Source organism: Macaca fascicularis, chromosome 7 (assembly GCF_037993035.2).
Source record: "Macaca fascicularis isolate 582-1 chromosome 7, T2T-MFA8v1.1".
NCBI classification, from domain to species: domain Eukaryota; kingdom Metazoa; phylum Chordata; class Mammalia; order Primates; family Cercopithecidae; genus Macaca; species Macaca fascicularis.
Genome location: NC_088381.1, coordinates 73,627,328 through 73,654,767, shown reverse-complemented (window position 1 = coordinate 73,654,767; position 27,440 = coordinate 73,627,328). Strand labels below are relative to the sequence as shown.

Here is a 27,440-nt window from a genome sequence, read left to right as displayed (position 1 = left end):
AAGTCAAATTTTATTTTTTTTTAATATTTATTTATTTTTAGAGACAGAATCTTGCTCTGTTGCCCAGGCTGGAGTGCAGTGACACAATCACAGCTTGCTGCAGCCTTGAACTCCTGGACTCAAGTGATCTTCCTGCCTCAGCCTCCTGAGTAGCTAGGACTACAGGCATGTGCCACCAGGTCCAGCTAATTTTTTTTTTTCTTTTAGACAGAGTCTCGCTCTGTCACCCAGGCTGGAGTGCAGTGGCGCAATCTCGGTTCACTGCAAGCTCTGCTTCCCAAGTTCATGCCATTCTCCTGCCTCAGCCTCCCCATGTCCAGCTAATTTTCAAGTTTTTTGTAGAGGTAGGGTCTTACTATATTGCCCAGGCTTGTCTTGAACTCCTGGCCTCAAGTGATCCTCCCACTGCAACCTCACAAAGTGCTAGGATTACAGGTGTTAGTCACCGTACCTAGTCCCGAATTTTAAATCTAAATATCTCTTTATGTCAAACTCTCAAACTTAAGGGAACCCTAACCCTGAGATAATTTCACAGAACATCAGGTGATTCCCCAGAGCCCTACTGGCTATGAATATACATGGTGGTCCTGTCTCATGCCCTGGGAGGAACATGAGGGGAGCCTGATGCCCAGGCCCCATCATAGCCCGAGGACTATCAGGCTACACAAAATAAGAACACTGACTGCTATGAGATGTCTTTCCCTAAAGAGGGTGTCTCCAGGAGATGACAGCATAGTGAAGGTGACAGAATTTACTGTGGCAATTTGCTGAGCTGCTGAGAGGGCAGTAGGAAGAAACACTTACCTGAAAGAGATTTTGGAATGGTTAGAAGACTTTCATGCACCAACGGATCGTCAGCTGCATTAACTAGCATGAGAGGAACATAAATCTGCAACAAGAAAATAAAGCAGAATTAAATGACTGATTCCCATTTTCAGACCCCATTGATTCAAGGCTCAAACTCACTGCTGGACATATTTTTGAAGCAAAGGGAAGAGGGTCACAGTTCAGCTTGCTGAACAGGTAGAGTAAGGACGCCTTGTATTCTCCGGCAGTGTGATGAGTTACATCTGCCATTGTGATTACTGCCCTGGAAGCAGGAGTGTGCAGAACCAAAGCTTCCTGATGATCATCAGAGTGTTTCAGATTAGCCATGCCTTTTAGGAAATGACTTTATAATGAATTATGTACCTATTAATTCAGTTTATATCACGGGAAGGAAAAACGAAGTGCACTCCACACCAGACAAAAGAGATTCTAGAGGAATCTAGGCCAAGGCTGGGCACAGTGGTTCATGCCTGTAATCCCAGCACTTTGGGAGGGTAAGGTGGGAGGGCTGCTTGAGCCCAGGAGTTTGAGACCAGCCTGGGAAACATAGTGAGACCCACAACCCAGTCTCTATTTGTTAAAACAAACACAAAAACAAAAACAGAACAAATCAAAAGAATCTAGGTCAGGAGTGTGGCTCATGCCTATAGTTCCAGCTACTCAGGAGGCTGAGGCAGGAGGATCATTTGAGCCCAGGATTTCAAAGTTGTGGTGAACTATGATCACGCCACTGCACTCTAGCCTGGGAAACAGAGCAAGACCCTGTCTCTTAAAAAAAAAGAAAAAAGAAAAAGAATCTGAAGGTTGAAAACAGGAGTAGGCTGGTGGATATTGGAAAACCATTGGCAGGGTTGCATTCAACATCCACTTTACTAAAACAGCCAATAGCCTTCTTTTTCATTTTAGTGGAGATGGTACTGATAGGGAGACTCAGATGTCATTGAACAGCCATACTGAGGCAGTGAATGATTGTGCTATCCTGTAGGTCTCTGATGTTGGCTCTAGACAGCTCAACATTCCTATAATGGCTTAAATGATGACATCAAAAGTCTGATGATGCTAAACTAGGAGGGATGGCTGATAAGATAGCACAACTACAGTTCCCAGTGATCTGCTTTAGCCAGGGGAATGGTGGGCCAAACCCACAGGTGGACATTGACAAGAATAAATGGGAATTCCTGTGTTTGGATAAATAGGGGAGACTGGCTTGTTGGTCATTCAGGTTAAACAAACATATGGAGATTTTGGTTGGCCACAAACTTAATACACACAAGGTTTATTGTAGCTGCTAAAAGTTGCATTAATACAAACCAGTCTACCTTATCAACAGACACGCTCAGCTGGGCGTGGTGGCTCACGCCTGTAATCCCAGCATTTTGGGAGGCTGAGGCAGGTAGATCACGAGGTCAGGAGTTTGAGACCAGAATGACCAACATGGTGAAACCCCGTCTCTACTAAAAATACAAAAATTAGCCAGGTGTGGTGGTGCACTCCTGTAATTCTAGCTACTCAGGAGGCTGAGGCAGGAGAATCGCTTGAACCTAGGAGGTGGAGGTTATGGTGAGCAGAGACTGCGCCATTGCACTCCAGCCTGGGCGATAGAGTGAGACACCATCTCAAAAAAAAAAAAACAAAAAACAAACAAACAAAAAAAACACCAAGAAAAAAGAAAAAAAAGAAAAAGAAAAAGAAAAAAAATAGACATGCTCATCATCACTTTGATACAGAAACACATCAGCTTTACTCTGTGCTTTACCAGATAATGGCAGGAATTTTGAGTTCAGTCTTAGGCACTATGGTAACAAAATACAGAATGGCCAAAAGAGGGTCCTGCATGGTAAGAAACCTAGACAGATCTCATTGATCTGGCAGAAATCAGACAGGATTATGCTGTCAAAGGAAGACTAACAAAAAGGTGGGTGTTGGAGCAATTTTAAAGGCCCTCACACAGATATGGGAGCACACCAGTCTAAGGGGCAGCTCTGGGATTAATGTATGGCAGTTACAGAGGGAGAAAGTACGGTTCAATAAACAAATCCAAGCTAAAAGAGCGGTTGGAGCCAGATTCCAGCTAAGCTTCCACCAGGAAAATTTAGGAGGGATATTTGTTGTATTGTGTGCGAGGCTGGATGGAGTGATGCTAATTCTGAGCCAGTGATGGTCACTCACCCTGTGCAGGTACCGCATGCAACTTTCTTCCTCATAGTATTCCTTCAGGGAGTTATAGCCATGAAACTTCCTGGAACACACCAGAAAAAGAAAAAAAGAAAAAGGATAAAACATTGGTCATAAGATCAGAATGCTGAGCCGATTATGGCTTCAGTTCCTCATGCTAACCTGTGGCACTGGTAGAGTAGACAGAGGCAGGAGTTAGGCCTGAACGCTGAGCTGATTTTATGACTGTTCCAGATCCTGCGCTAACTCATCATATCAATGTAATGTATGTAGGTAGCAAGATTCGGGGTTAAGAGCACTGGCTTTGGCATCGGGGTTCAAATCCTGCTTCGGTCATTTACTGGCTATGTGATCTTGGGCAAATGGTTCAACTTATCTGAGCCTCAGCTTCTCCTGTATAAAATGAATCTGAAGGCAGGGCCTTCCTCAATGGAACTGTGAGACTTATGATGTTAAAGTGCTTACTACCATCATGACCCACCCAGAGTAATTACCCTGTAGTAATTGTTATCTATGTAATTATTAGTGTATGTTACATCTCTTGAGGCAGTATAAAACCAGTTGTCACTACAGATATGGAGAAACTGAAATTCAAGGACATTTACTGGAAGTTTCCTATTAACAGAGTTCTTGGTGGAGTAACAGGACCACTGTGAACTGGAATAAAATATGTATTAGATAACAGAAATGAGACTGTCATTCAAAGTTACCAATTCTGTCCCTTTATCTCTGACTACTGCTCCATATCTCTGACTACGGAGCAATAGAGATAAACTGGCAGGTAACAAAACCTTCGGTGCTCGGCATGAATGAGGGGCCGCAGCTCTGCCCTGCTCTGCTCTGTGCTCCCAGAGGCCCCACAAGGTTCATCCTGGAGCTCTGACACCAGGAGGCCCAGGCCAGAGGATCTCAAAACCTCTTTCCGACACAGATTAGGGCCTCTGACTTCTGAATGGCGGGTCTTCCTGTTCTGACTAGGGTCTTTAAGCTATCCTCCCTCCCCGAAAGCTGTGGATCTCATTAGACATCTCTGCCTGGGAATGGCCTGGAAAGCTCAGGCTGGACTATTAGGGCCCTCTTGACAGGGAGGAGGCCAAGTGTAGAGATCATCGCCAAGATGCCTGTCCTTGTGAAATCAGTTCGTTTGCAGTCTCAGCAGGCAGGGAATGCATTCTATCCCTCCAGTATTGCTGGGATGGATCTATGAGGAGGCCACCAAGACTGGTTATGATCATAAAATTGCTACTATCCAACACTATTAAAGAGGAAAGACTTTGGAGAGTGTTGAGAAACATTCTCTTTTGGGCATAAAAAATTTAGGAGATGAATGGGAAATTTAATTTGTTTTTCTTTTTTTCTTACTACACACCGCAATACAGTCACACACCTTATCTTAAGTGAGGGTGGGTAAGATGCGTTTTTCACCTTCTGAACATACCAGCAATTTCCTAGTTTTCATTTCCTTTGAGAAACTGTTAGCAGGCATATTTCAAGGTTACTTGGTGTAAGAAGGCTACTAAAATCTCGTAAGGAAGCAAAGCAAAGCAGAGATCCTATACCCTCAGGTCAATATCTGCCTATCTATTAGATGAAGAATAATTGCTTGCTTTAAACTACATCTAAAAATATCAAATAATTTATTTTTTATTTTTTAGGGACAGGACCTTGCCCTGTTGCCTAAGTTGGGCTCCACTGCAGTGTTGTGACCATAGCTCACTGTAATCTCAAACTCATGAGCTCAAGTGATCCTCCCGTCTCAGCCTCCCAAGCAGCTGGGACTACAGGTGTGTGTGCCACTCTGCCTGGCTATTTTTATTTTTCAATTTTTTTTTGTAGAGACAGGGACTTGCTATGTTGCCCAGGCTGGTCTCAAACTCCTCACCTCACGTGATCCTCCAGCCTCAGCCTCCCAAAGTGCTGGAATTACAGGCATGAGCCACTGTTCCTGGCCTCAAATGATTGTTAAATAAAAAGGATCACGTCTTTAAAGAGAATGATGAGGTCAGAAGTCAACTTTTCCTTTTTCAGCTAAGGGTAACCTCAATCAGAATCTACTGGTACCAGGAAAGAAGACACTATCAAGATTGCAACCTCAGGTGCCTGGAGGAGAGAGGCAGGTAGAGTAGATGAATGAAGTGGGCAGTATTTGTATCTCACACTCAGGGGAGTCTCCATGCCCCAAAGTAAGAGGCTCTGTTCATTTTGCTTGAAACACACAGCCCTCTTGGTCTATCTTCTGTTTTCCTACCTTTTTTTTTTTTAATTTTGAGAAGGGTCTTGCTGTGTCGCCCTGGCTGGAGTGCAATGGCATGAACACGGCTTACTGCAGCCTCAACCTCCTGGGCTCAAGCAATCTTCCCCCATGGCCTCCCAAATCCTCCTAGGATTACAGGCGTGAGACACTGCCCCCAGCCAGTTTTTCTATTCTTGTTAGAGACACAGAGAAGTACAAGAAATACTTCCTTTGCCTTTTACTCCACTGCAAAATGCAGATTAATGTGGCACCTGACACTTGCCCTGTTGTTGAGGCAGGACAGGTAAGGTGAAGACTGCCCACGCTAGGGCCTGCACGCCCCAGTTCCTTGAATCAAGCTAACTATGCTTTGTAGGAATGCAGAATGGGTCGTCAGATCCTTTTCCTATTTTCCAGGAGAAACTAGACATTTAAATGTTCCTGTGAAATCTTCTGTTTTTAAACACTAGACACTTACTTAAAGGGAAAAAAAGCACCCTTAACACTAAAGTAGGCAGAGCAAAGCACTAGTGCTAGGCAGAGCTGACCTGCAGCCTCCCGACTGGCACCCTGCCCCAGAGCGTCTCTCTCCCGCCTGCGCGGACATACCTCATCACATTGTCATCAATCTGCATCAGGGATGTTGCTGTGTAGAGCCGGCTCAAGTCCGTGTCCTCCAGGCTCTGGGGTTTCTTAACGTGGTCTCCAAAAAGAGCTTGCCTAGAGCAAACAAAAGCAAACAGAGATTAAGATGTGGGGGATGAACAACCACAGCAGAGCCTGCTTCCTTGCCAGAGCAAGCCAGGAGGCAGACCCACTGTGGTCAGTTAGAAATAGAATCTTTAACCTTTGGAACATCCCAGAGGATGAGCTGGCGCTGTTGACTTTTGAATAACTGTAGAAAGATGAATGTCAAAACCTTATTTCCCTTTTCAGGGGTACCCAGACAAACTAAAGATTGGGTTTGAACCTAGTTGAATATTTAAAAACCTTCAGCACAGGGGAGGGGGACTCAAGATGGGCCCTGTGGTGAGTGGTGGGCCATGGGCCAAGCCGTAGGGGCCTCGTCCTTACACTGTGTTGACAATGTCCCCCTTGGCAGAGACCCTTCCCCTTAATGAGCTGTTTGTGTTGCTTAACAAGGAAGACTCAGTGTGCAGGAAGGAGTGGGAAAAAACCAAACAAAAACCAAGGAAGACAAGAGTTAACTCATTTAGCATTTGGGCAAATCAACAGCTCTCTAGTGTCTCAGATAAAAGCTAACATCTATTCAGGAGAGCAATCATTTTTTTTTTTCCCCAACCCCCAAGTGGCACCAGCATTTCTATTAAGAAAAAATCCATCTTGAGAGGATGACATTAGAGGTAGGGGTCACAACATGCCCTTTTGACCTCTCTTCCCAGCAAGGGCTCTCAGTCACACACCTAGAAGCAGACTGAGTTTGCTGAAGCATAGCCCTGGATTTATTAAGGAAGGATTTATTATGCCAACTTGGTGTTCTGCTACCCATTCACAACCTCTCCAAGAGAAGAACACATTTCTGTAGCATTTATTTTTTTCAAAAGACTGTTAGGAAGATTATATACCTACTGGACAGAATGTACAAATTCAAAGTTAACCTAAAATTTCTAGATGTTTGACTTTCTGTAGTAAATTTGAAAAATGTAAATACTTAGCACACACTCAAAGGGGTCTCATAATTTGAACATTCTAGACTAATTAGTAGCAAGACCAGGTTCCTTTAGCAAAACAAATGTTTCCTGGGAGGAGTCACTTTCGACTCCAGAGGTGCAGAAAGGCAGACAAAGGACTTGGACTTGGTGTCAGGGGCCTGGATCCACCCCTTCTGGCTACAAAACCTCAGCAATCTCCAGACCCATCCAAACCTCGGCTCAGCCACATGCACCTCAGTGCCCAGCACACTGCTATATCTCAAACATGAGCCGAGTGGGAACAGCTGATTTTTCAGCCAGCACAGGGGACATAAGTCTCCCTCTGCTCTCCTTCCTGAAACGAGGACATGAGGACACATCTGGCAATGTGGCAGCCTGATGGGGCCTTCGAGCCCAGCCTTGCTCAGGCACCATGTGAACGCCCACCCATAGGAAGTCCAATCTGGGGTGTGTGGCCTGCTTTAGCCAATGAAAAAAAGATAACAAGAAACCAATCATTTAGTCAGATTGCTTTTCCTAGGGTGGTACCAAAAATGCCCCAGATTTTTTTGAGTGCACGGGTGTGTCTCGGGTGCTGGGAGCAATCAACACATGCCTAAGCCCTCCAATGCTCTCCAGTTTGGTTTTAGACATAGGATTTACAGAGGGGAAGCAACAGAAAAGCAACTTGGGCATGGATGAGTTGGCTTCACAAAAATAGGAGAACTGAGATGGACTTTAAAGGATGGGCTGGGTTCCCACCAGCAGAGAAATGGGAGAGTATTCTCAGCAAGGGCAGTGTGGGAGAGGCTGGGGGCACGGGAACCTCTAAGTAGCCTAGTCCAGCTACAGGGAATGAGAGATGTAGAGGAGGAGGCAGAGATGTCAGCAATAATAATAATCATAATGAAAAAGTCATTGCTAATATTTATCTGGTGCTACACATACCAGCACTGCTCTAAGCACTTGACAGGTTAATTCACCACAGGATTATGAGGTGGAGAGACAGGATAAGCATGAAGAATATGCAGAGGAGGGAGGTGCTGAAACCATGCCCTGAGACTCCTGTCCCCCTGCTGCTTGGTCAGAAGCCCAAGGGTCAGTCAAGAATGAGTCCTGATCCCCCAGGCACAGAAGCATCCTACGGAGAAGGTCTCCTCAACAATGACAGCCACCTTGTGACCGCTCTAATTTGGGAGAAAAGGGGGTAGAACTGGTTCCTTGTCTTAGATTTACTGGGAATTACAAAAGCATAAGGTGATTTGGCAAAGTTAGTAGCTTGGGACAGGTTTCTTTTCTTTTCTTTTCTTTTTTTCAGACAGGGACTCGCTCTGTCACCCAGGCTGGGGTACATTGGCACAATCTTGGCTCGCTGCAACCTCCACCTCCTGGGTTCAAGTGACTCCTGCCTCAGCCTCCCAAGTAGCTGGGATTACAGTGGCACTATCACGCCCGGCTAATTTTTGTATTTTTGGTAGAGATGGGGTTTCGCCATGTTGGCCAGGCTGGTCTCGAATTCCTGGCCTCAAGCAATCTGCCCGCCTCAGCCTCCCAAAGCGCTGGGGTTACAGGTGTGAGCCACTGCGCCTGGCCGAGATAAGTTTGTTTCTAATCAAGTCACAAATGCAGGCAGCAGAGAGTCTGTACCATACCTGTATTTTTTTTTCCCCTGAAGGAACAGGAGCCCTGGCTTTTCATGGCTCCCAGATGAGCTCAGGAAGGAACTGTCTGTCTCCTGAGAGAGAATGGAAGGTGACCTACCTGTGCGAGAGGATGATCTTCTTCATGTTGTCGGCCATGAGGAAGTTGTAGAACCGCCGGCACTGGTCCCATTGCATGAAGGTTTCCTGGGCCCTGGAAGAACCACAGCGAGTGAGGGTGACTGCAGTGTGGGGCTGCAGATGGGCAGCCAGGAGTGGGCTCTAGCCATGGGGCAAGGTGCTTGTGTGGAGAGGGCCAGCTCTCAGGCTGTGGCCTCTGCATTAAAACAGAGGCTCTAATGTGCAGAGCTCAAACATCTCTGGAGAAATCTATGGAGACACCAAGATAGCGCAGGGGAAGGGGACCCCAGCAAAGGCCCTCTCTAGCGCCAGAGGCTTTGTTGGTGGCACCCCCGACACTCTCTTCTAGCACCTGGGCCTTCTCTTAGTCACTGAGCCTGCCAGGACCAAAGTCTGCTTCAATTGTCATGTGAACACTTTCTGTATTTGGCTTCCTACCTGGCAGGCAAGTTTTCTGGTTTAATGACAGGCACATGGAAGGGGAGAGTGGATGTGGAGGGGAAAACCTAAAAAAACTTCTGTTGTTGCTGATCAAGAGGTAAGGTAAAATCATTAACTGGGATCTCCTCCAAATCTATCTTTTGATTAGCCTTATGCCATTGAAGGGGCAAGGAAATCGAAGTGGAAATAGACAGGCCCTTAACCCTTTCTAGGCATAGCTGGTGCGTGCCAGCTGTGGTCTGGAAGCGTCTTTCTGCCTCTAGGGCTAGGGTGTGACTGGCATATGCTAGGTGGCTGTGAGGGCCACCCTCTGACCTTTCAGTGGCAGCAGTAGGCAGATGATATTGTCCCTGTTTTCCAGAGCCCAGGTTCTGCCAGCAGCGCATGCAGAAGGAGTAGACAGCACCACCAGCCCTGGCCATGTGCTTCACCAGCCAGATTTCCATGCCCACACAGCAGGTGAACAAACACCAGTGGGCTCACTCCCACCAGCCATGCCTGCTCAGCCCTCCCCACTCACTGCTCTTCTCCCTTGGGCATAAATCCAAACGCAGGTGGACACTGAATCCACACTCATTAAAGGGAAATTTTCATCTTGCAGGTTTCAAAATCTCCAGGCCTGACTCCACCCTGTGAATGGATCTGGACATCACTACTTCTACTAGGTTCCATCTTCCAGATGGTGAGGGGACTAGGTGGTTTATAAGGTTTTCTTGTTTTGTTTTTTTATTATTTTTTCAATCCAGAGCGCTTATAAAAGTAATTTTATAAAAGTAATTGCCCCAAAGTTGCTACAATTGTAGAATGGCAAAATTCCACAATTTTTGAGTGACAAACATTTCCCACAATGTCATGGTTAAAAAGTAAGAGGTAGTGAGGAGTTAAGAATGAAATGGTTTGTGAATTTAATGGTCTGTGATGTGCCCATCAAACACAGACTAAGCTCAAAGTAGACTAACACCACCTCGAAGGGTCAAAAGGCCACTGCATAAATGTGCAGCCGCCATCCCCCCCGACTCCAACCAAGCACCACAGGAAGAATATAGGACCAGATCACTATGAGGGACCCCAGCTAAAGCAGGACTGTGCTCACCTGCCTGTGGTCAGAGGGAGGGGGGTCACCTAATCACCCAATCAGTGAGCCACAACCGGCTGCCTCTCCTCTGACTTTGGATCCAAGCTACCCAGAGAGCCAATGGTCTCTGGCAATCCCAGCTTTCTCTTGCCCTGGTTCATTTTTCCCTTTGCTGACCTCCTAACTGAAGGGATGTTCTTGCTTTTGTTAGTACCTCCTTCATTGCAGACAGGCTGCAGAGGTAGGGAAGGGAGAAGTGTGTGGTCATAAACTTAAGATATAAAAAGATGCTGCAGTCCTGCAGTTGATTTTTTTTAATTGAATACACCACAGGCACTGCTTGTTGAAAGGTTCTAGGGATTCACAGGGACCCAGGGCTCAGGGAGGGATCAGGACAAGGATGTTGGGACTAGTGTTCCACTCTGTTTGTTTTGGCTAACATTGATTTTTAGTATCTTTGGTTTACCACTCAGTATATGTAGGGGCTGTCCTTTACCTTTGGCTGTAGAATTAAGGAATTGAAACTTAAATTTATATTGGTTTAATAAAAGAATCAAGATCAATGTATTACATTCATCTCATATATATATATTTTTGAAAAGGACTGATGTCTTCAATACCACCACCATCAACAGCAAACTGAAACGCAATAAAAGGGTAACCTACAGACTAAAAGAAACATAGAGAAATCGATAAATGCAAATGTAGGCAATATGTGGATCCTAATTCAAACAAGCCAACTGACAAAAAAAAAAAAAACTTCTATGAGACAATCAAGGAAATCTGGACACTGACGAGAAATGGGATGCTATTAGGGAACTATTGCTAATGTTTTGGGTGATAATGGTATTTGTGGTTATGTTTAAGAAAAAGTCCTTAGAGTCTTTTAGAGCTACCTAGTGAACTACTTACAGATGAAATGATATCTGGGACTTGCTTTAAAAGAATGCAGTTTCTGAGGGAGTGGTTGAATGGCTGGGTGTAGAGGAAACAAGATGGGGGTATGAGTTCAGTGTTGGAGCTGGTAGTGGCTACACTGGGGTTCAATTTTAGATGCAAATCACAAAATGGGCATGAAACCAGGGGACTTTAGCTCTCTAGACACCGCACAAATACCTTACTTGGCTATCCAAGTTCTTTTTTTGTTTTTGTTTTTTGAGATGGAGTCTCACTCTGTAGCTCAGGCTGGAGCGCAGTGGTGTGATCTCAGCTCACTGCAACCTCCACCACCCAGGTTCAAGCGATTCTCCTGCCTCAGACTCCCGAGTAGCTGGGACTACAAGTGTGCGCCACCACGCCCAGATAATTTTTTGTATTTTTTTAGTAGAATACGAGGTTTCATCATGTTGGCCAGGGTGGTCTAGAACTCCTGACCTCAAGTGATCTGTTGGTCTTGGCCTCCTTCCAAAGTGTTGGGATTACAGGCGTGAGCCACTTCACCTGGCCTGAATATCCAAGTTCTTGACTTGCCTCTAGATGGCTATGTTCTCCAGAAGAGAAAAGGGGTGGCAGGAACTGCTCCCCAGGCTGGGCCAGATATTGGCCCACCAGGAAAAACTGGCTGAGGACACAGGAGAGAAGTGTGGAACCCTGGGAGGGGCAGCTCGGTCAGAATTACAGGGAGGGAATGGCTTTGCATAATTCAGAGTGAACTCTTGTTGGAAGGAAGGTAGGTTTCAAAACTTCAGAAAGAACCAGGATGACTCCAAAAGGAGAGATGCCTCCTGAAAGTTGAAAAACTCTCAAAAAGTGATCATCACAAATGAGAAGAGAAAATCACCCCCCAAACCCAGTATAGTTTCACTGGGAGTCTTATTTGAGAATAATCCATATGGATTTTTAAAGAACTTTATGCATCCATTGATCTACCTATTACCAAAATAAATAGAATTCCCTGAAAATGCCTTCATTTCTAATCAATGTAACATTAAATTATAATAAAATATTACACATACTGGTTTCACAGCCATTTTCTAGTGAGATTTCTCTTTGGACTGTTAAAAGAATTTTAAAAGGTGTTGTGGAAGGCAATGGATTTTAATCGCTCAGAAGAGGGTCCCAACAAACAGGCATTTACAATTAGGTTCAGAGCAATCACTTAGGCAAGGAAGAGCTGAGCCAACCACTAAGCTGCTGGGGTAACTGCTTAGAGAAGGCTCAACTTTCCAGCTCGTATTTTGCAAAATGAGTGGATCAAGTACTGATGAAAAGGAATTAAAGTCAGAAGAGAATGAACTGGGAGAAAGAATGCATCTAATACCCAAGTGAATGCAGATCTCCTGGCTCAAATAAATTATGTCTCAGAGTGCTGAGAGACTATGAGAATAGTGAAACAGCTTTCCAAGTGGTCTTTGAAAAAATATGGAGAATATGAAAGAGGTTCTGTAAGAGTGGGATGGGAATGCATGACCTTAACATTCTAAAAAGGGAAAAAAGGCAAGGGCACTATGAATTAAGATTGGAGATAAATTTATGGGATGTGGATCTAGACTACACTAAAAAAAAAATCTTGAAAGCAATATGCTAATGAAACCTTAAGAATAAAGTATATTAAGTACTTTCCCAGAATGCTATCACCCCAACCTAAGAAGTATTTTTACTTGCAGAAGGAGGGGTTTCTTTCCAGATTTTGCCTATATACAGTCATATTTTAAGAAAATTATGATAAAAATACAGAACATAAAATTTACCATCTTAACCTTTTTTTTTTTTTTTTTTTTTTTTTTGAGACAGAGTCTTGCTCTGTCCCCCAGGCTGGAATGCAATAGCATGATCTCGGCTCACTGCAACCTCCGCCTCCCGGGTTCAAGAGATTCTCCTGCTTCAGCCTCCTGAGTAGCTGGGATTACAGGCATGCGCCACCATGCCCAGCCAATTTTTGTATTTTTAGTAGACACAGTGTTTCACCATGTTAGTCAGGCTGGTCTCGAACTCCTGACCTCATGATCTGCCTGCCTCGGCCTCCCAAAGTGCTGGGATTACAGGCATGAGCCACTGCACCCAGCCCTTTAAAAAAAAAAAAAAAAAAAAAGACAGGGTCTCACTATGTTGCCCAGGTTGGAGTGCAGTGGCTATTCACAGGTGGTCATAGCACACTATAGTCCTGAATTCCTGGGCTCAAGTGATCCTTCTGCTTCAGCCTCATGAGTAGCTGGGACTTATGGCATGTGATACCATGCCTAGCTTACCCATTTTTCAGTGTACAGTTCAGCAGTGTAAAGTGTACAGCTCATACTCATTGTACAATGTGAAAAGTTCTCTAGAATGTTTTCATCTTGTGGAACTGAAACTCTAGACCCATTAAATAATAATTCTCTATTTCTCCCTCTGTATAATCAAATTTTTACAAAATTGCTTTCCTCCCTTTTTTTTTTTTTTTTTTTTTTTTTTGAGATGGAGTCTCGCTCTGTCGCCCAGGCTGGAATGCAGTGGTGTGATCTCAGCTCACTGCAAGCTCCGCCTCCCGGGTTCATGCCATTCTCCTGCCTCAGCCTCCCGAGTAGCTGGGACTACAGGTGACCGCCACCACGCTCGGCTAATTTTTTGTACTTTTTAGTAGAGACGGGGTTTCACCATGTTAGCCAGGATGGTCTCGATCTCCTGACCTCGTGATCTGCCCGCCCTGGCCTCCCTAAGTGCTGGGATTACAGACATAAGCCACAGCGCCTGGCCCTTCCCTACTTTTAATGTATACATTCTGTCATGTTATATATTTTTTCTTGATTTTTTAAAATAAAAGCTGCCTTGTTCCCCACTGAGTTAGTATATTATTAATTTATTTAACTATGTCCCTACTGGACATGCAGATTATTTCTAACTTGGGCACTATAAGAGAGTAATCCTGCAGTGGGGGCAAAACCAGGACCAGCCCAACCCCCAGAGAGAGGAAGAGGGCACGATCCTAGGCAGGCTGGCCAAGCCCAGAACAGGGCTCCTGCCTTGAACAGCTGGGCCTCTGGGAGGCAGGATGGTGGAGCCTCTGGACCCAAAAGACCCAGCCAGAAGGTTCTGGGCTGTTAGCAGGTTGCCCTTCGGGGCAGAGTCAATCTGTAGACAGAGGTCATCATCTCCAGCTAGTTCAGCTTGGGAGTGTGAGCAGAAGAAAACCATGTTTGTACCACACAAGGGAGTGGGCCAAGAGTCTTTGGTACCTGCCAGGCTGGGCTTTGTTAGTTCCACTGGGGTGGAAGGATGGGGCAGAAAGATGGACTTCAGACTAGGGGAGGGAATGGCCACCTACCAAGCCCCTTTCCTCCTTATCAGAATCTTTTCCCTTTTACAGGATGTACTTTTACAAGAATGAGTTAGAGTCAAAGAGTATTTATATGGCTTCTCATTATTCTGATTAAAAAAATTAACAACAACAAAAAAACCAAAAAGCCCCAAGGCACTAAGGGCAACCATGTGGTCAGGTCGACTTCACAATCCAGTGGTGGACAAGCTGAGCTGTTTCCCAGGTTGAAGTTTGTCCACAGAGTCTCATTTAAATGCTGCAGTTTCCCCCTCTCTGTTTGGATGTGATTCAAAGTTACTGATGGCACAAAGTTACTGTATTTTATAGCTCTTCAACTATAAAATCAAATTTTAGGAAAGTCCCAGTCTCTGGGGGAACTTTACAAATGATAACATTTGCTTTTGTCATAAACTCATTTCTAGCCTGGAATTTGCCATCAAAAGCAAGAGACAATAATCCTACCATATGGCAAGAAAAGTGGTACCTGCCTCTGCCCCATGGCGGGAAGGCCTTGCTCAAAGAATGCTAGGATATTCAGGTGGCCAGGTCTTAGTGATGCTAACACATTCACTTAGCCAGGAGTATAAAGTGCCTTTAAGGAGATTTGAAACACTCCTCTGATAATTCCTCTACTGTCCTATAAGGCAGCAGTCCTGGGGACTGGCTTTTTGGAAGACAATTTGTCCACAGACCAGGGAAGGCAGGGGGCAGGGGGATAGCTTCAGGATGATTCAAGCACATTACATTTATAATGTACTTTTTTCCCTGTTATTGTTACATTATAATACAGAATGAAATAATTATACAACTCACCATAACATAGAATCAGTGAGATCCCTGAGCTTATTTTCCTTCAACTAGACAGTCCCATCTGGGGATGATGGGAGACAGTGACAGATTATCAGACATTAGATTCTCATAAGGAGCGTGCAAACTAGATCCCTCACATGCGCAGTTCACAATAAGGTTCATCCTCCTATGAGAATCTAATGCCACTGCTGATCTGACAGGAGGCGGAGCTCAGGCAGTAATGTGATCAGTGGGGAGCAACAGTAAATACAGATGAAACTAAATACAGTTGAAGGTTCACCCACCACTTCCCTACTGCTTCGCCCACCGTGACCCGCCCACCGCTCACTTCCTGCTGTGTGGCCTGGTTCCTAATAGCAGTTGGGACTCCTGCTGTAAGGAGCTTCTGCCCCTGGCCTGGGCCCTGTGCTACTGTCCTCCTCACCCTCACCTCCTTCAGAAATCCCTCCTCATGGACCCCCCACTTGACTGAGGACCTCCTCAGCACCCATACGTCTAATGTGTAATATGTTAGTAACACGTATTTGTTGCTTTGTGGCTTTGTAAATATCACTCTGTTGTCTTAAGTACTGTGAGGTCCTCATATACAGACTGACTATCTTTTACACCCAAATGGCAATAAAATAATTTTATTTTAGTTTTATTATTATTGTTAAATTCTGCAACATAGGATTGTTGAGGGCTTCCTTAGGAAAGAAGAATTTATTTTACCTGAAATCAAACCAAAAATGCTTCCCTCCCCATTTTCTTTAAGCTCCACGAGGGCAGGGAATTAGTCAGCCTTGTTCAGGGCTGTGTCCCTATGACCTAGGAGGATGTCTCACCACACAGAGTTCCCAGGCGGGTTGGCAACTATTTATGCTGAGGGAACATGTTAAAGTCTGCTGGATACCAGGTGATTTCAGGGCATTTGTGTCCCTCCTTCAGTGGTTCAGCACATGGTAAAAGGTGAGCTAGTTTAGCAGCAACTAGACTTTGCTAACTACAGCAAGCAGGTGGCTGGCTTCTCTCTAAGCCTTCAACTGGCTCTGGCTAGACGGGAGGTGAGCTACGGGAGGAGAAGCCAGAGGGAGGGGTTCACTGAGGAAGCGGGTCTCCAGACTCAGCTAGGAGAGATTTACCAGATGCATGAACTCTTGTGTGGCCCCTGCAGAGGCAGACGGGCCTCCCCGGCTCCACCTTGGTGTGACGGGAAGCACTTATGCAGCTGCCACCATCCCAGTGCTGAAAGGTGCATCGCCCTCAAGCCTTGGCAGGAAAAAAAGGTTATACTGGTTTAAAGTAAGGAACTGTGCTCCATTTATTCCACAGATCTGGTTTAAATGTTGAAGGCACCTGAGCCTCACACCAGCACACACAGGACAACGGTGTCTCTCTGACCTGATGCCAGTACCCATATGCAGGACCACATGATCTTAGCCTGGACAAGTTAGTTGTCTATGCTCCAGAGAATAAAGTTGCAACTTGCTCCTTATTGCATGAGGTTGGTGTGCCAATAGTTAGTTATGTGGACGAAGCCCTCTGAGGTCTCAAGGAAGAGGCTGCGTAGGCTATGTCTGCAAAATTTATAGCACCTCACGGATTTTAGTTTCCTAGTTTCTTGAGCCTTCTTTGCCTTAGTTCAAACACCTTAGTTTGCTGTGTCAATCATGTGCTCTTGCTGACAGCAGATGGCGCTACTGCAGCAAAATGAGATGAAGCGATTGTCATTTTAAGATTTTGTGCACTGAAGAAAAAGAAAACAAAACAAATGTCCTAGCTCTGCTCCCTTGGATCCTGGGGTAGGCCCCTTGCTCATGTCTTTCTTATCCCAGTGACTGGGCCCGACAGGACTTTGGTTAATTCTGGTTACATGTGGCTATGAGCTGGGAGTTGGATATTTCTAGTCACACCAAGATAAAGACACATGTCCTCTCAGCTGACTCCCCAGTGTCCAGAGAAGTGAAGAAAAAGATTCCTGGTAGGAGGATGGGGGACTAGCCTGGTCCTGGAACGGGACAGCTGGAGAGACCACTGAGATCACTAACCCCAGGGACCGCTAAACGTGGCTAAACATCAAAAGTCAGCTATGAAATGTATCCAAAATGCAGATTTCTGAGGTCCCATGCCTCCAACTTCATGAATCAAAATCTCCAAGGGTGGGGCCCAAGAAACAGAATTTCTTTTTAACATGATCCTCCAAGTGATTCCTTATGAAGTGAGGCAGTCACTAGTTCATTGGACCAGTCTTTGTGATCTGCTGATCAAACCCACCTCCTTCATTTTACAGTGAATGACGATGATGACAATAATGAAAATGAACAGTGGCTTACGTCCTGTGGGCTGGGCACTGTTCTAAGCACTCCATATGCATCAACTCATCTAACTTTCAGTGGTGCTATGAGGTAGGTACTGCTTATTATCATCATCCCCATATTGCCAGCAAGGAAAAACAGAACCCAGACCTTGGCCCTGGGACTCAGGAAGGGTTTCATCAGAGATGTTTCTCATGTCTATTGTGGGTACATTTATAGATCATCTTTTTCAGCCAGCTTTAAGCCTCATAGGGAGAGGCTGAATCCTGGGCCCATATGTACCTTTTGGGTGTGCTGGCTTTAAATTCCAGTAATATGTATTTTTAGAAATAATATAGATAGCCTCTATCCATCAGAAAGTAGCAAGGTATGTTTAAACTGCAGCATGAGATATACAGGTGAGGCAAAAAGAAAAGATTCTTTGAATAACGATAAGGACTGTTTGGCATTAGACTGGATCAACAGGGAGGTGTTTTTAAACTTTCCCGTGTGTTTCAAATTTTTTCAGAAGATTTTTAATAACTGGTTATACTCATTTGTAATACAAAAGACACCATGAAGAGTACAGAAAAAAATATGAATGTATTTGAAGAGCCTAGAGAGATGTGTGTGTATAGTGTGTGTGTGTGTGAACACGTGAGTGTGGTGACTCAAGAGAGACCTGGGACACCAGTGATCTTGAGGGGAATCAGGGCAGATGACCACGCCCTCCTAGGACTCATCCTGTGGGGTATCTACTGGCAAGAGACTAAGGGCTGGGAGAAAGCTTGACCCAGTAGATCAACTCCTTTGTGATGATGCCTAGGATGCCTAAGAGAGATGAATACGTAAAGGTAAGGACACTGATTAAATGATTTCTACAGATCCCTCCCAGATGCCATCTGAGACTCAGCTCTTGCAGGAAGGAGGGATCTGGGATCCTAATGCCCAGCTTTCAGATCCCAGCTTGCCAGTCTCCTGTGCTCTTTCATTAACCCACGTTTCTATAAAAACTCCTGAAGCCTGAACAAATTAAGTCACCTGACAGAGATTCCCTAGGGAGACAGCAACTATCAAAGGGTGTTTTGACTTCTCCAATTACAGATCTGATCCCAAAATGCAGCTGCATATCCCAGGCTTAAGGGGTCTGATGGGACAACTCCAATGTGTGATACGCAAACAAAACAAGGTGAGTCCAAGACTCAGAAACTTCTACTCAGTTGGCCACAGTGTTCCCCGGTCTTCACAGAACAGTGTGTTTTGCATTGGGGCATCTCCATAAATAAGGGCTAACTGAAGGTCCTGATGGAAGGCGGAGATGACTCACCTCAGTGCACTGTACCCCTGGCACACACTGACGCAGCACAGGACCTTCTCTTGGTTTGCCTGAGTCTCCCCCAAGTATTTGCACACGATGTTACCACCCAGGCTGAAGCCCACGACGACCAGCTGGGTCAGGGGATATGTCTTCTTGATGTAGTTCACCATGGCTCCAAATTCCCACGTGCAGCCTGTGGGCAAAAGGGTGAGGTTGCTCAATCATTTCAGGTGCATTGTATATGGAGAAAATGCAAGCTGGAACGTTACTAAATGGGTGCCAGTACACTAAAAGAGAGAGAAGTATGTATGTGTGTGTGTGTGTGTGTGTGTGTGTGTGTGTGTGTGTGGATGTGTGTGGAGAGACAGACAGACAGACACTGCTCTTTGGCTATCCAGAGAGACGTTCCCAGATGCCCCTTGGGATATGAGGAAACAGGGCCTCAGCAGTGCCCAAGAGTGGAGGTACCATGTATCAAATGTACAATGCTTCTTAAAAAGTAGGTCACAAGAACCTTGTCTAGATGCTCATGAATATCAAAGCAGATTTCAGGGTGTGCATGAGCACATATGCTCACACACAGACCTAAATAAAAGCTAGGCCTGCCTGGGCAAAATGGTGAGACCCCATCTCTACACATTACAGGTGTGTCCCTGTAGTCCCTGCTACTTAGGAGGCTGAGGCAAGAGGATCCCGTCGGGGAGGCAGAGGCTACAGTGAGCCAAGATCACATCACTGCATTCCAGCCTGGGTGACAGAGTGAGACCCTGTTTCAAAAAAATAAAATAAAATAAAATAAAATAAGGTAAATAAATAAATAAATGCAAGAGCAAAATCCTTTAAGATTAGCTTCCTAGGCTACAAATTGGAATGCTATACCCATGTGTTTGATGATGATTCATGGTGTTAAGAAAAGTAGCAAGTGGATGTTATTTACAGGATCTTCTTGACAGACTTGGAAAGGAGAGGAAAGAGAAACTTCAGTCCAGAGGGACTGCCAGGATGCTCTGTAGGATTAGGGTAAAATGTTCTTGGTGACGTAGGGACAGGGTGTCAAGGGAGGCAGGCTCATTCAAAAATACACAGAGGAGACCTCTGAACAGAGAGGGTGTTTGGGCCTTGTTTGCCCAGGAGGTATGATCTCAGCTGGTGTCCCCTTGAGAAGTTACTGAAGCCATGTTATGTCTCAGCAGCTTTGCTAAGAGGAGGAGGTGAATGGCCATATTACAAGTGAAGGGATTCATCACATCCTTCTAAGGCCCAACCCCAAACTCTTCAGGGAGCCAATTTAAAATCTAACAGGGAAAGTTAGGGATGTCTACACAAAGCATATACAAAATACACTGGCATGAGAAGAGTACGGATTTACAATGGAAACGGGAGTTGTTGACTTTGGCACCAGCTCAGAGGTTTTGGCATTCTTAATAGAGTTGAACAGAGCTCCTTCCCTAGTCATCAAGCCATGGGGGAAACTATCTTTTGAGCCTGGGGTAAACTCCCCTTATATCTGTCTTCCTTTTGTAGTAGGATGTAGCCTAAGCCAGGCTGGCACAACCCCATGCAGTTCTTAAGCTGCAGTATGCATAGAATCACTTGGAGAAGGTGTTAGAAATGAGCATTCCTGGGCCTAAACTCCAGAGAAGCTGATTCTGTAAGAAGGGGGCCAAGCCCAGGAATCTACACCAAATTTGTTTTTGAGTAGGTAATTCATGCCCATGGTAGGAAATTCAAATGCTGTAAAAGATGGAGTGAAAGGTACGTTTCCTATATTCTTTTTAAAAATACCAGTGGTAACATACACATTGTTTGGTGCCTCATTTTTTCCCTTTACAATATGTCTTGCAATATTATGCATCAATACACTTGAAACTGCCCTATTCTTTTTTATTTTTAATGGGGAATAACATACATACAGGAAAATGCATAATCCATGAAGTTTTACACAATTACACCCACATAAGCATAGCCCAGATGAAGACGCAGAATATTTCTGACACCCCTGGAGGCCTCCTCATGCCTCCTCCCAGACAATATCCCCTATACTTTTGACTAATAATCATCATCTGGAAGTGCTGGGGGCTTAGAAGGAGCTTAAGCAAAAAATGCTTAAAACTAAGGGAAAAACCGGGCCAAGAGCTACTTCCTCCCAAACAGCAGGACCCAGGCACCACCTCCGAGAAGGCAGCCCATCTCCCTCTCCAGTGAGACAGCAGAGGATCAAGTTGCCTATTTTTCTCCCTCTCACACTCAGCAAAGGCTGGGGCAGTTCGCAGGCCTTCAATAAAGAGTTACTGAATTGAGTGGATTCTGATGACAAGGCCTCTGAATGGGCCCTGAGGACAGGGAAGAAACAAAAAGTGGTCTGGAGGGAACTTTGAACTCTTAACTTTGGAATGTGCAATGCCAGACTGTTGTCCCCACCGAAGTCAGATTCATTCAAGTTTCTTTTTGTTTGTCTGTTTGTTTTTGAGACAAAGTCTCACTCTGTCACCCAGGCTGGAGGCAGTGGCACAATCTCAGCTCACTACAACCTCTGCCTCTGGGATTCAAGCGATCCGCCTGCCTTAGCCCCCGAGTAGCTGGGGTTACAGGCGTGTGCCACCATGTCTGGCTAATTTTTGTATTTTTAGTAGAGACGGGGTTTTGTCTTGTTGGCCAGGCTGGTCTTGAACTCCTGATCTCAGGTGATCTGCCTGCCTTGGTCTCCCAAAGTGCTGGGATTACAGACTTGAGCCACCGTGTCAGGCCAAGTTTCTCTTTTTAAGAAGGTAGCAATGGAAGGAATATTATGCCTCCAGGTAATGCTGGATTTCAAAATGAAGCTGTGATGTAAAAAAGGGGATGTGTAAACAAACAGCTGAGATCACAATGAGCAATTAGCTGATATCAGCTGATATCAGCTTCTACACTATGCAACAAACAAAAAATTCAGAAATCCCATTGGAGACATTGTTCACCTCCCTTGGGCCGTAACAGGCACTGAAAACTGAGCCTTAAAGGAACAGCCTGGCCTCATGGCTAAGTGAAAAGGCTCTGCGGCCAGACTGCTTGGGCCTACCACTGAGTAGCCCCAAATGTTCTCAACTTCTCTTTGATGACAAGTAACCCCTGTATACAGGGAAAATCTACAGCTTCCAGGCACCTTCCTGGAGGCTTAGAACCCGCAGGAATAAGATGAGGCCTGGGAATGGGAACTTTCAACAAACAGCCCAGACAATTTTTATAAGGAGGAAACTGCAAAATATTGTTACCATGGGTAAGTTACCAAACTCTCCTAGGTCTGTTTCATCATCTGTAAAATGGAGGTAATAATTGTAAAGACCTCACAGAGTTGTCTAGAGATCTGAATAAAGTGATATATATAAACAGCTTAGATCAGGGTCCAGAGCATAATAAGCATTCAATGTTAACGGCTATAACTCACTCTGATTATTTTTTCTTTTAAAAAAATGTAAGTGTACCCATGTTTATAGCAGCATTATTCACAAGAACCAAAAAGTGGGGCCAACCCAAGTGTGCCTTGATGGATGAATGGATAAGCGCAATGTGGTACATGTGTACAATGCAACATTATTCAGCTTTAAAAGGGAAGGACATCCCGTCACATGCTACAGCATGGAAGAACCTTGAGGACATTATGCTAAGTGAAGTAAACCACTCACAAAAGGACAAATACTGTAGGATCCTACTTATGTGACATATCTGGACTAGTAAAATTTATAGATGGAAAACAGAATGGTGGTTGCCAGAGGCTAGGGAGAGGGGATAGGGCGTTATTGTTTAATGGGTATAGTTTTAGTTTTGCAAGACGAAAAAATTCTGGAAATTGGCTGCAAAACAATATACTTAACACTACTGAACTGTAAACTTAAAAATGGTTAGGATGAAATATTATTATGTACGTTTTATCACAATTTTAAAAATATTTAAACAAGAATGTAGCTTATCTAAAATTTAGGGTTTTCTCTAAAGTAGTGTTCTTCAACCTGACTGTACATTAGAATCACCTGGGGATTTTTTTTTAAAGCAGGAAAAATATTTATTACAGGGTATTAAACGGCCTACTGAATCGAGAGGGTTAAAGAAATAGCCTCGGCCGGGTGCGGTGGCTCAAGCCTGTAATCCCAGCACTTTGGGAGGCCGAGACGGGCGGATCACGAGGTCAGGAGATCGAGACTATCCTGGCTAACACGGTGAAACCCCGTAAAATACAAAAAACTAGCCGGGCGAGGTGGTGGGCGCCTGTAGTCCCAGCTACTCGGGAGGCTGAGGCAGGAGAATGGCGGGAACCCGGGAGGCGGAGCTTGCAGTGAGCTGAGATCCGGCCATTACACTCCAGCCTGGGTGACAGAGCAAGACTCCGTCTCAAAAAAAAAAAAAAAGAAATAGCCTCAAAGCCAAACACCTGGGGAGCTTCTAAAACAACCGTACTAATGCCTGGGTCTTCCCCAGCTTAATTAAATCAGAATGTCTGGGGGTGGGATCTGGCCATGGGTGTTCTTCTACAAGATCCTCAGGTGCAACCTCTGTGGCTGTGGAGCACTGCTCTGAGGAACAAGGCTCTCTCCATCTCAGACCAATATGAGAAAGCATTTTTTTGAAGCACTCTCTCATCTGTTTCTGGGCCACCCCTTTTCAGACTCCCTTTCCTTTCTACTTGCAGTAAACAACCTTCACAGATGGGGGCGCTGCTTAGCTTTTCGGAAGCTTAGCCTGGTAGCAGTTTTCCAAACATTTCCTCAAAGCAAGGTTTCCACAGGTAGCACATCCCCGTTCAACACAATCAGGCGCTTCCTGTAGATCCACTAATACCTAACAAAAAATTTAAATCCCTTTAAATATATATAATTGCTTTCTGGTAATCTTTCTTGTAAAGAGTGAATTGGAAAAGCTGCACGGAGGTTATATATTACTGCAAGAATGACGTTCTAGCTCAGTGGTTCTCAAAGTGTGGCCCCGAGCAAGTAGCATCAGCATTGCCTGGGAACCGGTTCAAATGCACATTCCAAGCCCACTGAATCAAAAACTCAAGCGGGTGATGCCTAAACAGAGGGCTTGCTAAAATGAGCTTGCAGGACCTCACCTCCAGAGATTCTGATTCCACTGGTCTGGGTGGGCTGACAATATGCATTTCTAACAAGTTCTCAGGTGATGCTGACGTTGGTCCAGAGACCGTACTTTGAGAACCATTGTCCTAGTCGACAGAAAAGCTGGATGAAATCTTTAATTTTCTACCTTTTTTTTTTCTTTGGAGACAAAGTTTTGCTCTTGTTGCCCAGGCTGGAGTGCAATGGCGCAATCTCAGCTCACTGCAACCTCTGCCTCCTGGGTTCAAGCGATTCTCCTGCCTCAGTCTCCCGAGGAGCTGGGATTACAGGCGCCCGCCACCATGCTGGGCTAATTTTTGTATTCTTAGTAGAGACGGGGTTTCACCAGGTTGGCCAGGCTGGTCTAAAACTCCTGACCTCATGATCCACCCACCTCGGCCTCCCAAAGTGCTGGGATTACAGGCGAGAGCCACCACGCCCAGCCTCTTTCGTCTTTTAAAAGTGCAGCTCGAAAAGATGCTTCATGTCACTCATTGTTAAATAAATGCAAGTTAAAATGACACTTAGAAATCATTTTCCACTGCCCACATCAGAAAAGATGAAGTCTGCCAATACCCAGGACTGGAAGGAGTATGGGTAGCAGGACCTCTGGTCCATCCACTGATGAGGGAGTACACATTGCTATAGGCCTTGGAAGGCAATGTGGTAACATCTGTTAATGTTTTCTAAAGCACAAACCTTTGGTCTAGTAATTCTGCCTGTGGGGACTTTATACTGCATATGTATGTAAACAAGTACATGCAAGAATGTTCACTGCAGCATTTTGCTGTTTGTAGCAGCAAAGGTTTGGAAACAACCTAAATTTCCATTAGTAGAGGAGTGGTTAAATGAAGCACTACACTGCTGTGAAAAAGGATGAATCTGGCCAGGCACAGTGGCTCATGCTTGTAATCCCAGCATTTTGGAAGGCTGAGGCGGGTGGATCATTTGAGGTCAGGAGTTCAAGACCAGCCTGGCCAACATGGTGAAAACCTGTCTCTACTAAAAATACAAAAATTATCCAGGCAGTGGTGACACGCGCCTGTAGTCCCAGCTACTTGGGAGGCTGGGGTGGGAGAATCACTTGAGCCTGGGAAGCGGAGGTTGCAGTGAGCTAAGATCACGCCACTGCACTCCAGTCTGGGTGACAGAGTGAGAACCCGTCTCCAAAAAAAAAAAGAATGAATCTGATCTGACATGGAATGGCTCTGAGCCATCTTAAGGGACAAAAACAAGGGGCAAAACAGTGGGGCTGGCACCCTCTCCTGTGTTTGCTTGGGCTTTAAGGGATTACATACACACATATCTGATTGAATATTCACTGGAAAATTGTAGCAGACATTGATTTCCTGGGAAGGAAAACTGGGGGTTTAGGGTAGGAAAGAGATCTAGTTTCACTCATTGTATGTAGCCTTTGGCACAGTTTAACTGTTTTTCTCATGTGTATTAATTTCTTTTAAAATATGAATCTAGCCAGTTTTAAAATCTAGCAAAAAATAAGGAGAAAAAAAGATGTTTGAATTTCCTTAGGCCAGTTTCGACTACGCTAAAGACACCCAACATATCACTCATGCTGGAGCAATGGTTTGTGCTGGGGACATTATTTGCCTGTATAAGAAATAGTACTGAGAAACATATTTTAAATTGTTACTAAGTATTTACTTCTCCACCACTTCCTAAGTTTTCTGCCTAATTTTTTCATCTCTTGGCTAATTATATCTTTATGTTTTGTTCTAACATTGAATGAGCCTCTATTAGATTATAAGCTCCATAAAGCAAAGATATTCTTGCTCTTGTTCACCACTGTATCTGTGAGGCCAGATACTTGGTGGGCACTTAATCAGTGTTACCTAAATGAATGGATGAAAGAACAGATGTACAATGTTCAGCCTCTCTGCTAGGAACTTAAACACAGACAAGGAAGCAGATTTAAAGACATGAAATGCCTTGTCCACCCTCACATAATGAGTAGGACCATGTCTACTCATGACTGTGTCTACTCTAAGTCCAATACTGGACTTTGGACCATGTCAACCCCAAAGCCCAAGCCCCTTGCCTTATATCACAAATCTACTTAGGTAATAGTACTGCAGAGATTTATGCTTCAATTATTAAACATCTTACTTCCACCCCACCATTTGATTCCTTTTATTATTTTTATTTTTATTTTTTTGAGACAGGGTATCACTCTGTCTCCCTAGGCTGGAGTACAGTGGCATGATTATGGTTCACTGCAGCCTTGACCTCCCCAAGCTCAAGGTGTCCTCCCACCTCAGCCTCTTGAGTAGCTGGCACTACAGGCACATGCCACAAAACCCAGCTAATTTCTGATTTTTTGTAGAGATGGGGGAACTTGCCTGGGAAGTTTCACTATGTTGCCTACGCTGGTCTCGAACTTCTGAGCTCAAGTGAACTGCCCTCCTTGGCTTCCTTTCCCATAGTGCTGGAATTACAGGTGTGAGCCACTGCATCCAGCTTTGATTCCTTGTAGACCCATCTATCATTACTCAGGTTTGAGACTAATTATTTGAGACCTAGGGCAGATGTTCAGATGTCATTGGGACAGTTACAAAACTCAGATTTGCTATACTACTGAGGAGCAATTACAGCTAATTATGTAGGCGCTTTGGGAGCCTCAGTTTAATTAAATCCAAACACATCTGATCTGGATAAAGGGCCAGCCCTGCCTGATATCAGACACACTGTTGGATGTTCTGTGAAGAGATGCCACCTCTCCCATGCAAGGGAAGGGCAAAGACATGGTGCCCAGCTCCAGGATCAGCCTTCTGGAAGGTCCTGGGATCTCCCCTGATGTCACTTATCAAACACCTTTAGTGCCTGGGAGCCTCTCCCTGGCCTGTTATTACTAACAGCTACATTAATCTGTTTCAAAATGAGGTTCTATGCATTTAATTCATATGGGATTAGCACTAGGTAACCATATAACCTTGAACCTTTTTTTTTTTTTTTTTTTTTTTTTGAGACAGAGTCTCGCTTAGTCGCCCAGGCTGGAGTGCAATGGCGCGATCTCGGCTCACTGCAAGCTCCGCCTCCCGGGTTCTCGCCATTCTCCTGCCTCAGCCTCCCGAGTAGCTGGGACTACAGGCGCCCGCCGCCTCGCCCGGCTAATTTTTTGCATTTTTAGTAGAGACGGGGTTTCACCGTGTTAGCCAGGATGGTCTCGATCTCCTGACCTCGTGATCCGCCCGCCTCGGCCTCCCAAAGTGCTGGGATTACAGGCGTGAGCCACCGCGCCCGGCCAATCTTGAACCTTTTTAAAGACAAGATGAAACCTGAAACACTAGCTGGGTCTTAGACAGATGAGTGTTACAGGGCCATTTTGGAAAGGCAACCTGCTGGGAACAGGAAAGACCCCTTACCTTTTTCTCAAGTCCCTACACCTAAAGAAAGACAAGGCAAAGGCTGCCTGAAAGCTACTATTTCAACAGCCACTTCCCCAAATGACACTAGCATGACTAAATAGGCTAAAATACAGGGACCCAAGACTTGGTGTTCCTTGTGGATGGAGAGTC

At 45.0% G+C, this 27,440-nt stretch overlaps 1 protein-coding gene across 3 annotated transcripts in view; it reads right to left on the bottom strand.

The window, feature by feature from the left end:
- The window catches only part of ABHD2 (abhydrolase domain containing 2, acylglycerol lipase), a 115,917-nt gene that overhangs the window by 9,021 nt on the left and 79,456 nt on the right, over nt 1-27,440 (bottom strand). For all 3 annotated transcript variants that reach the window (XM_045395967.2, XM_005560462.4, XM_065548394.2), the window contains 5 exons: nt 18,830-19,013; nt 8,650-8,742; nt 5,846-5,956; nt 2,998-3,067; nt 805-889 (listed from right to left, as the gene is read on the bottom strand). In XM_045395967.2, the coding sequence (XP_045251902.1) occupies nt 805-889; nt 2,998-3,067; nt 5,846-5,956; nt 8,650-8,742; nt 18,830-19,013 (543 nt within the window). The remainder of the gene's footprint in view (nt 1-804; nt 890-2,997; nt 3,068-5,845; nt 5,957-8,649; nt 8,743-18,829; nt 19,014-27,440) is intronic.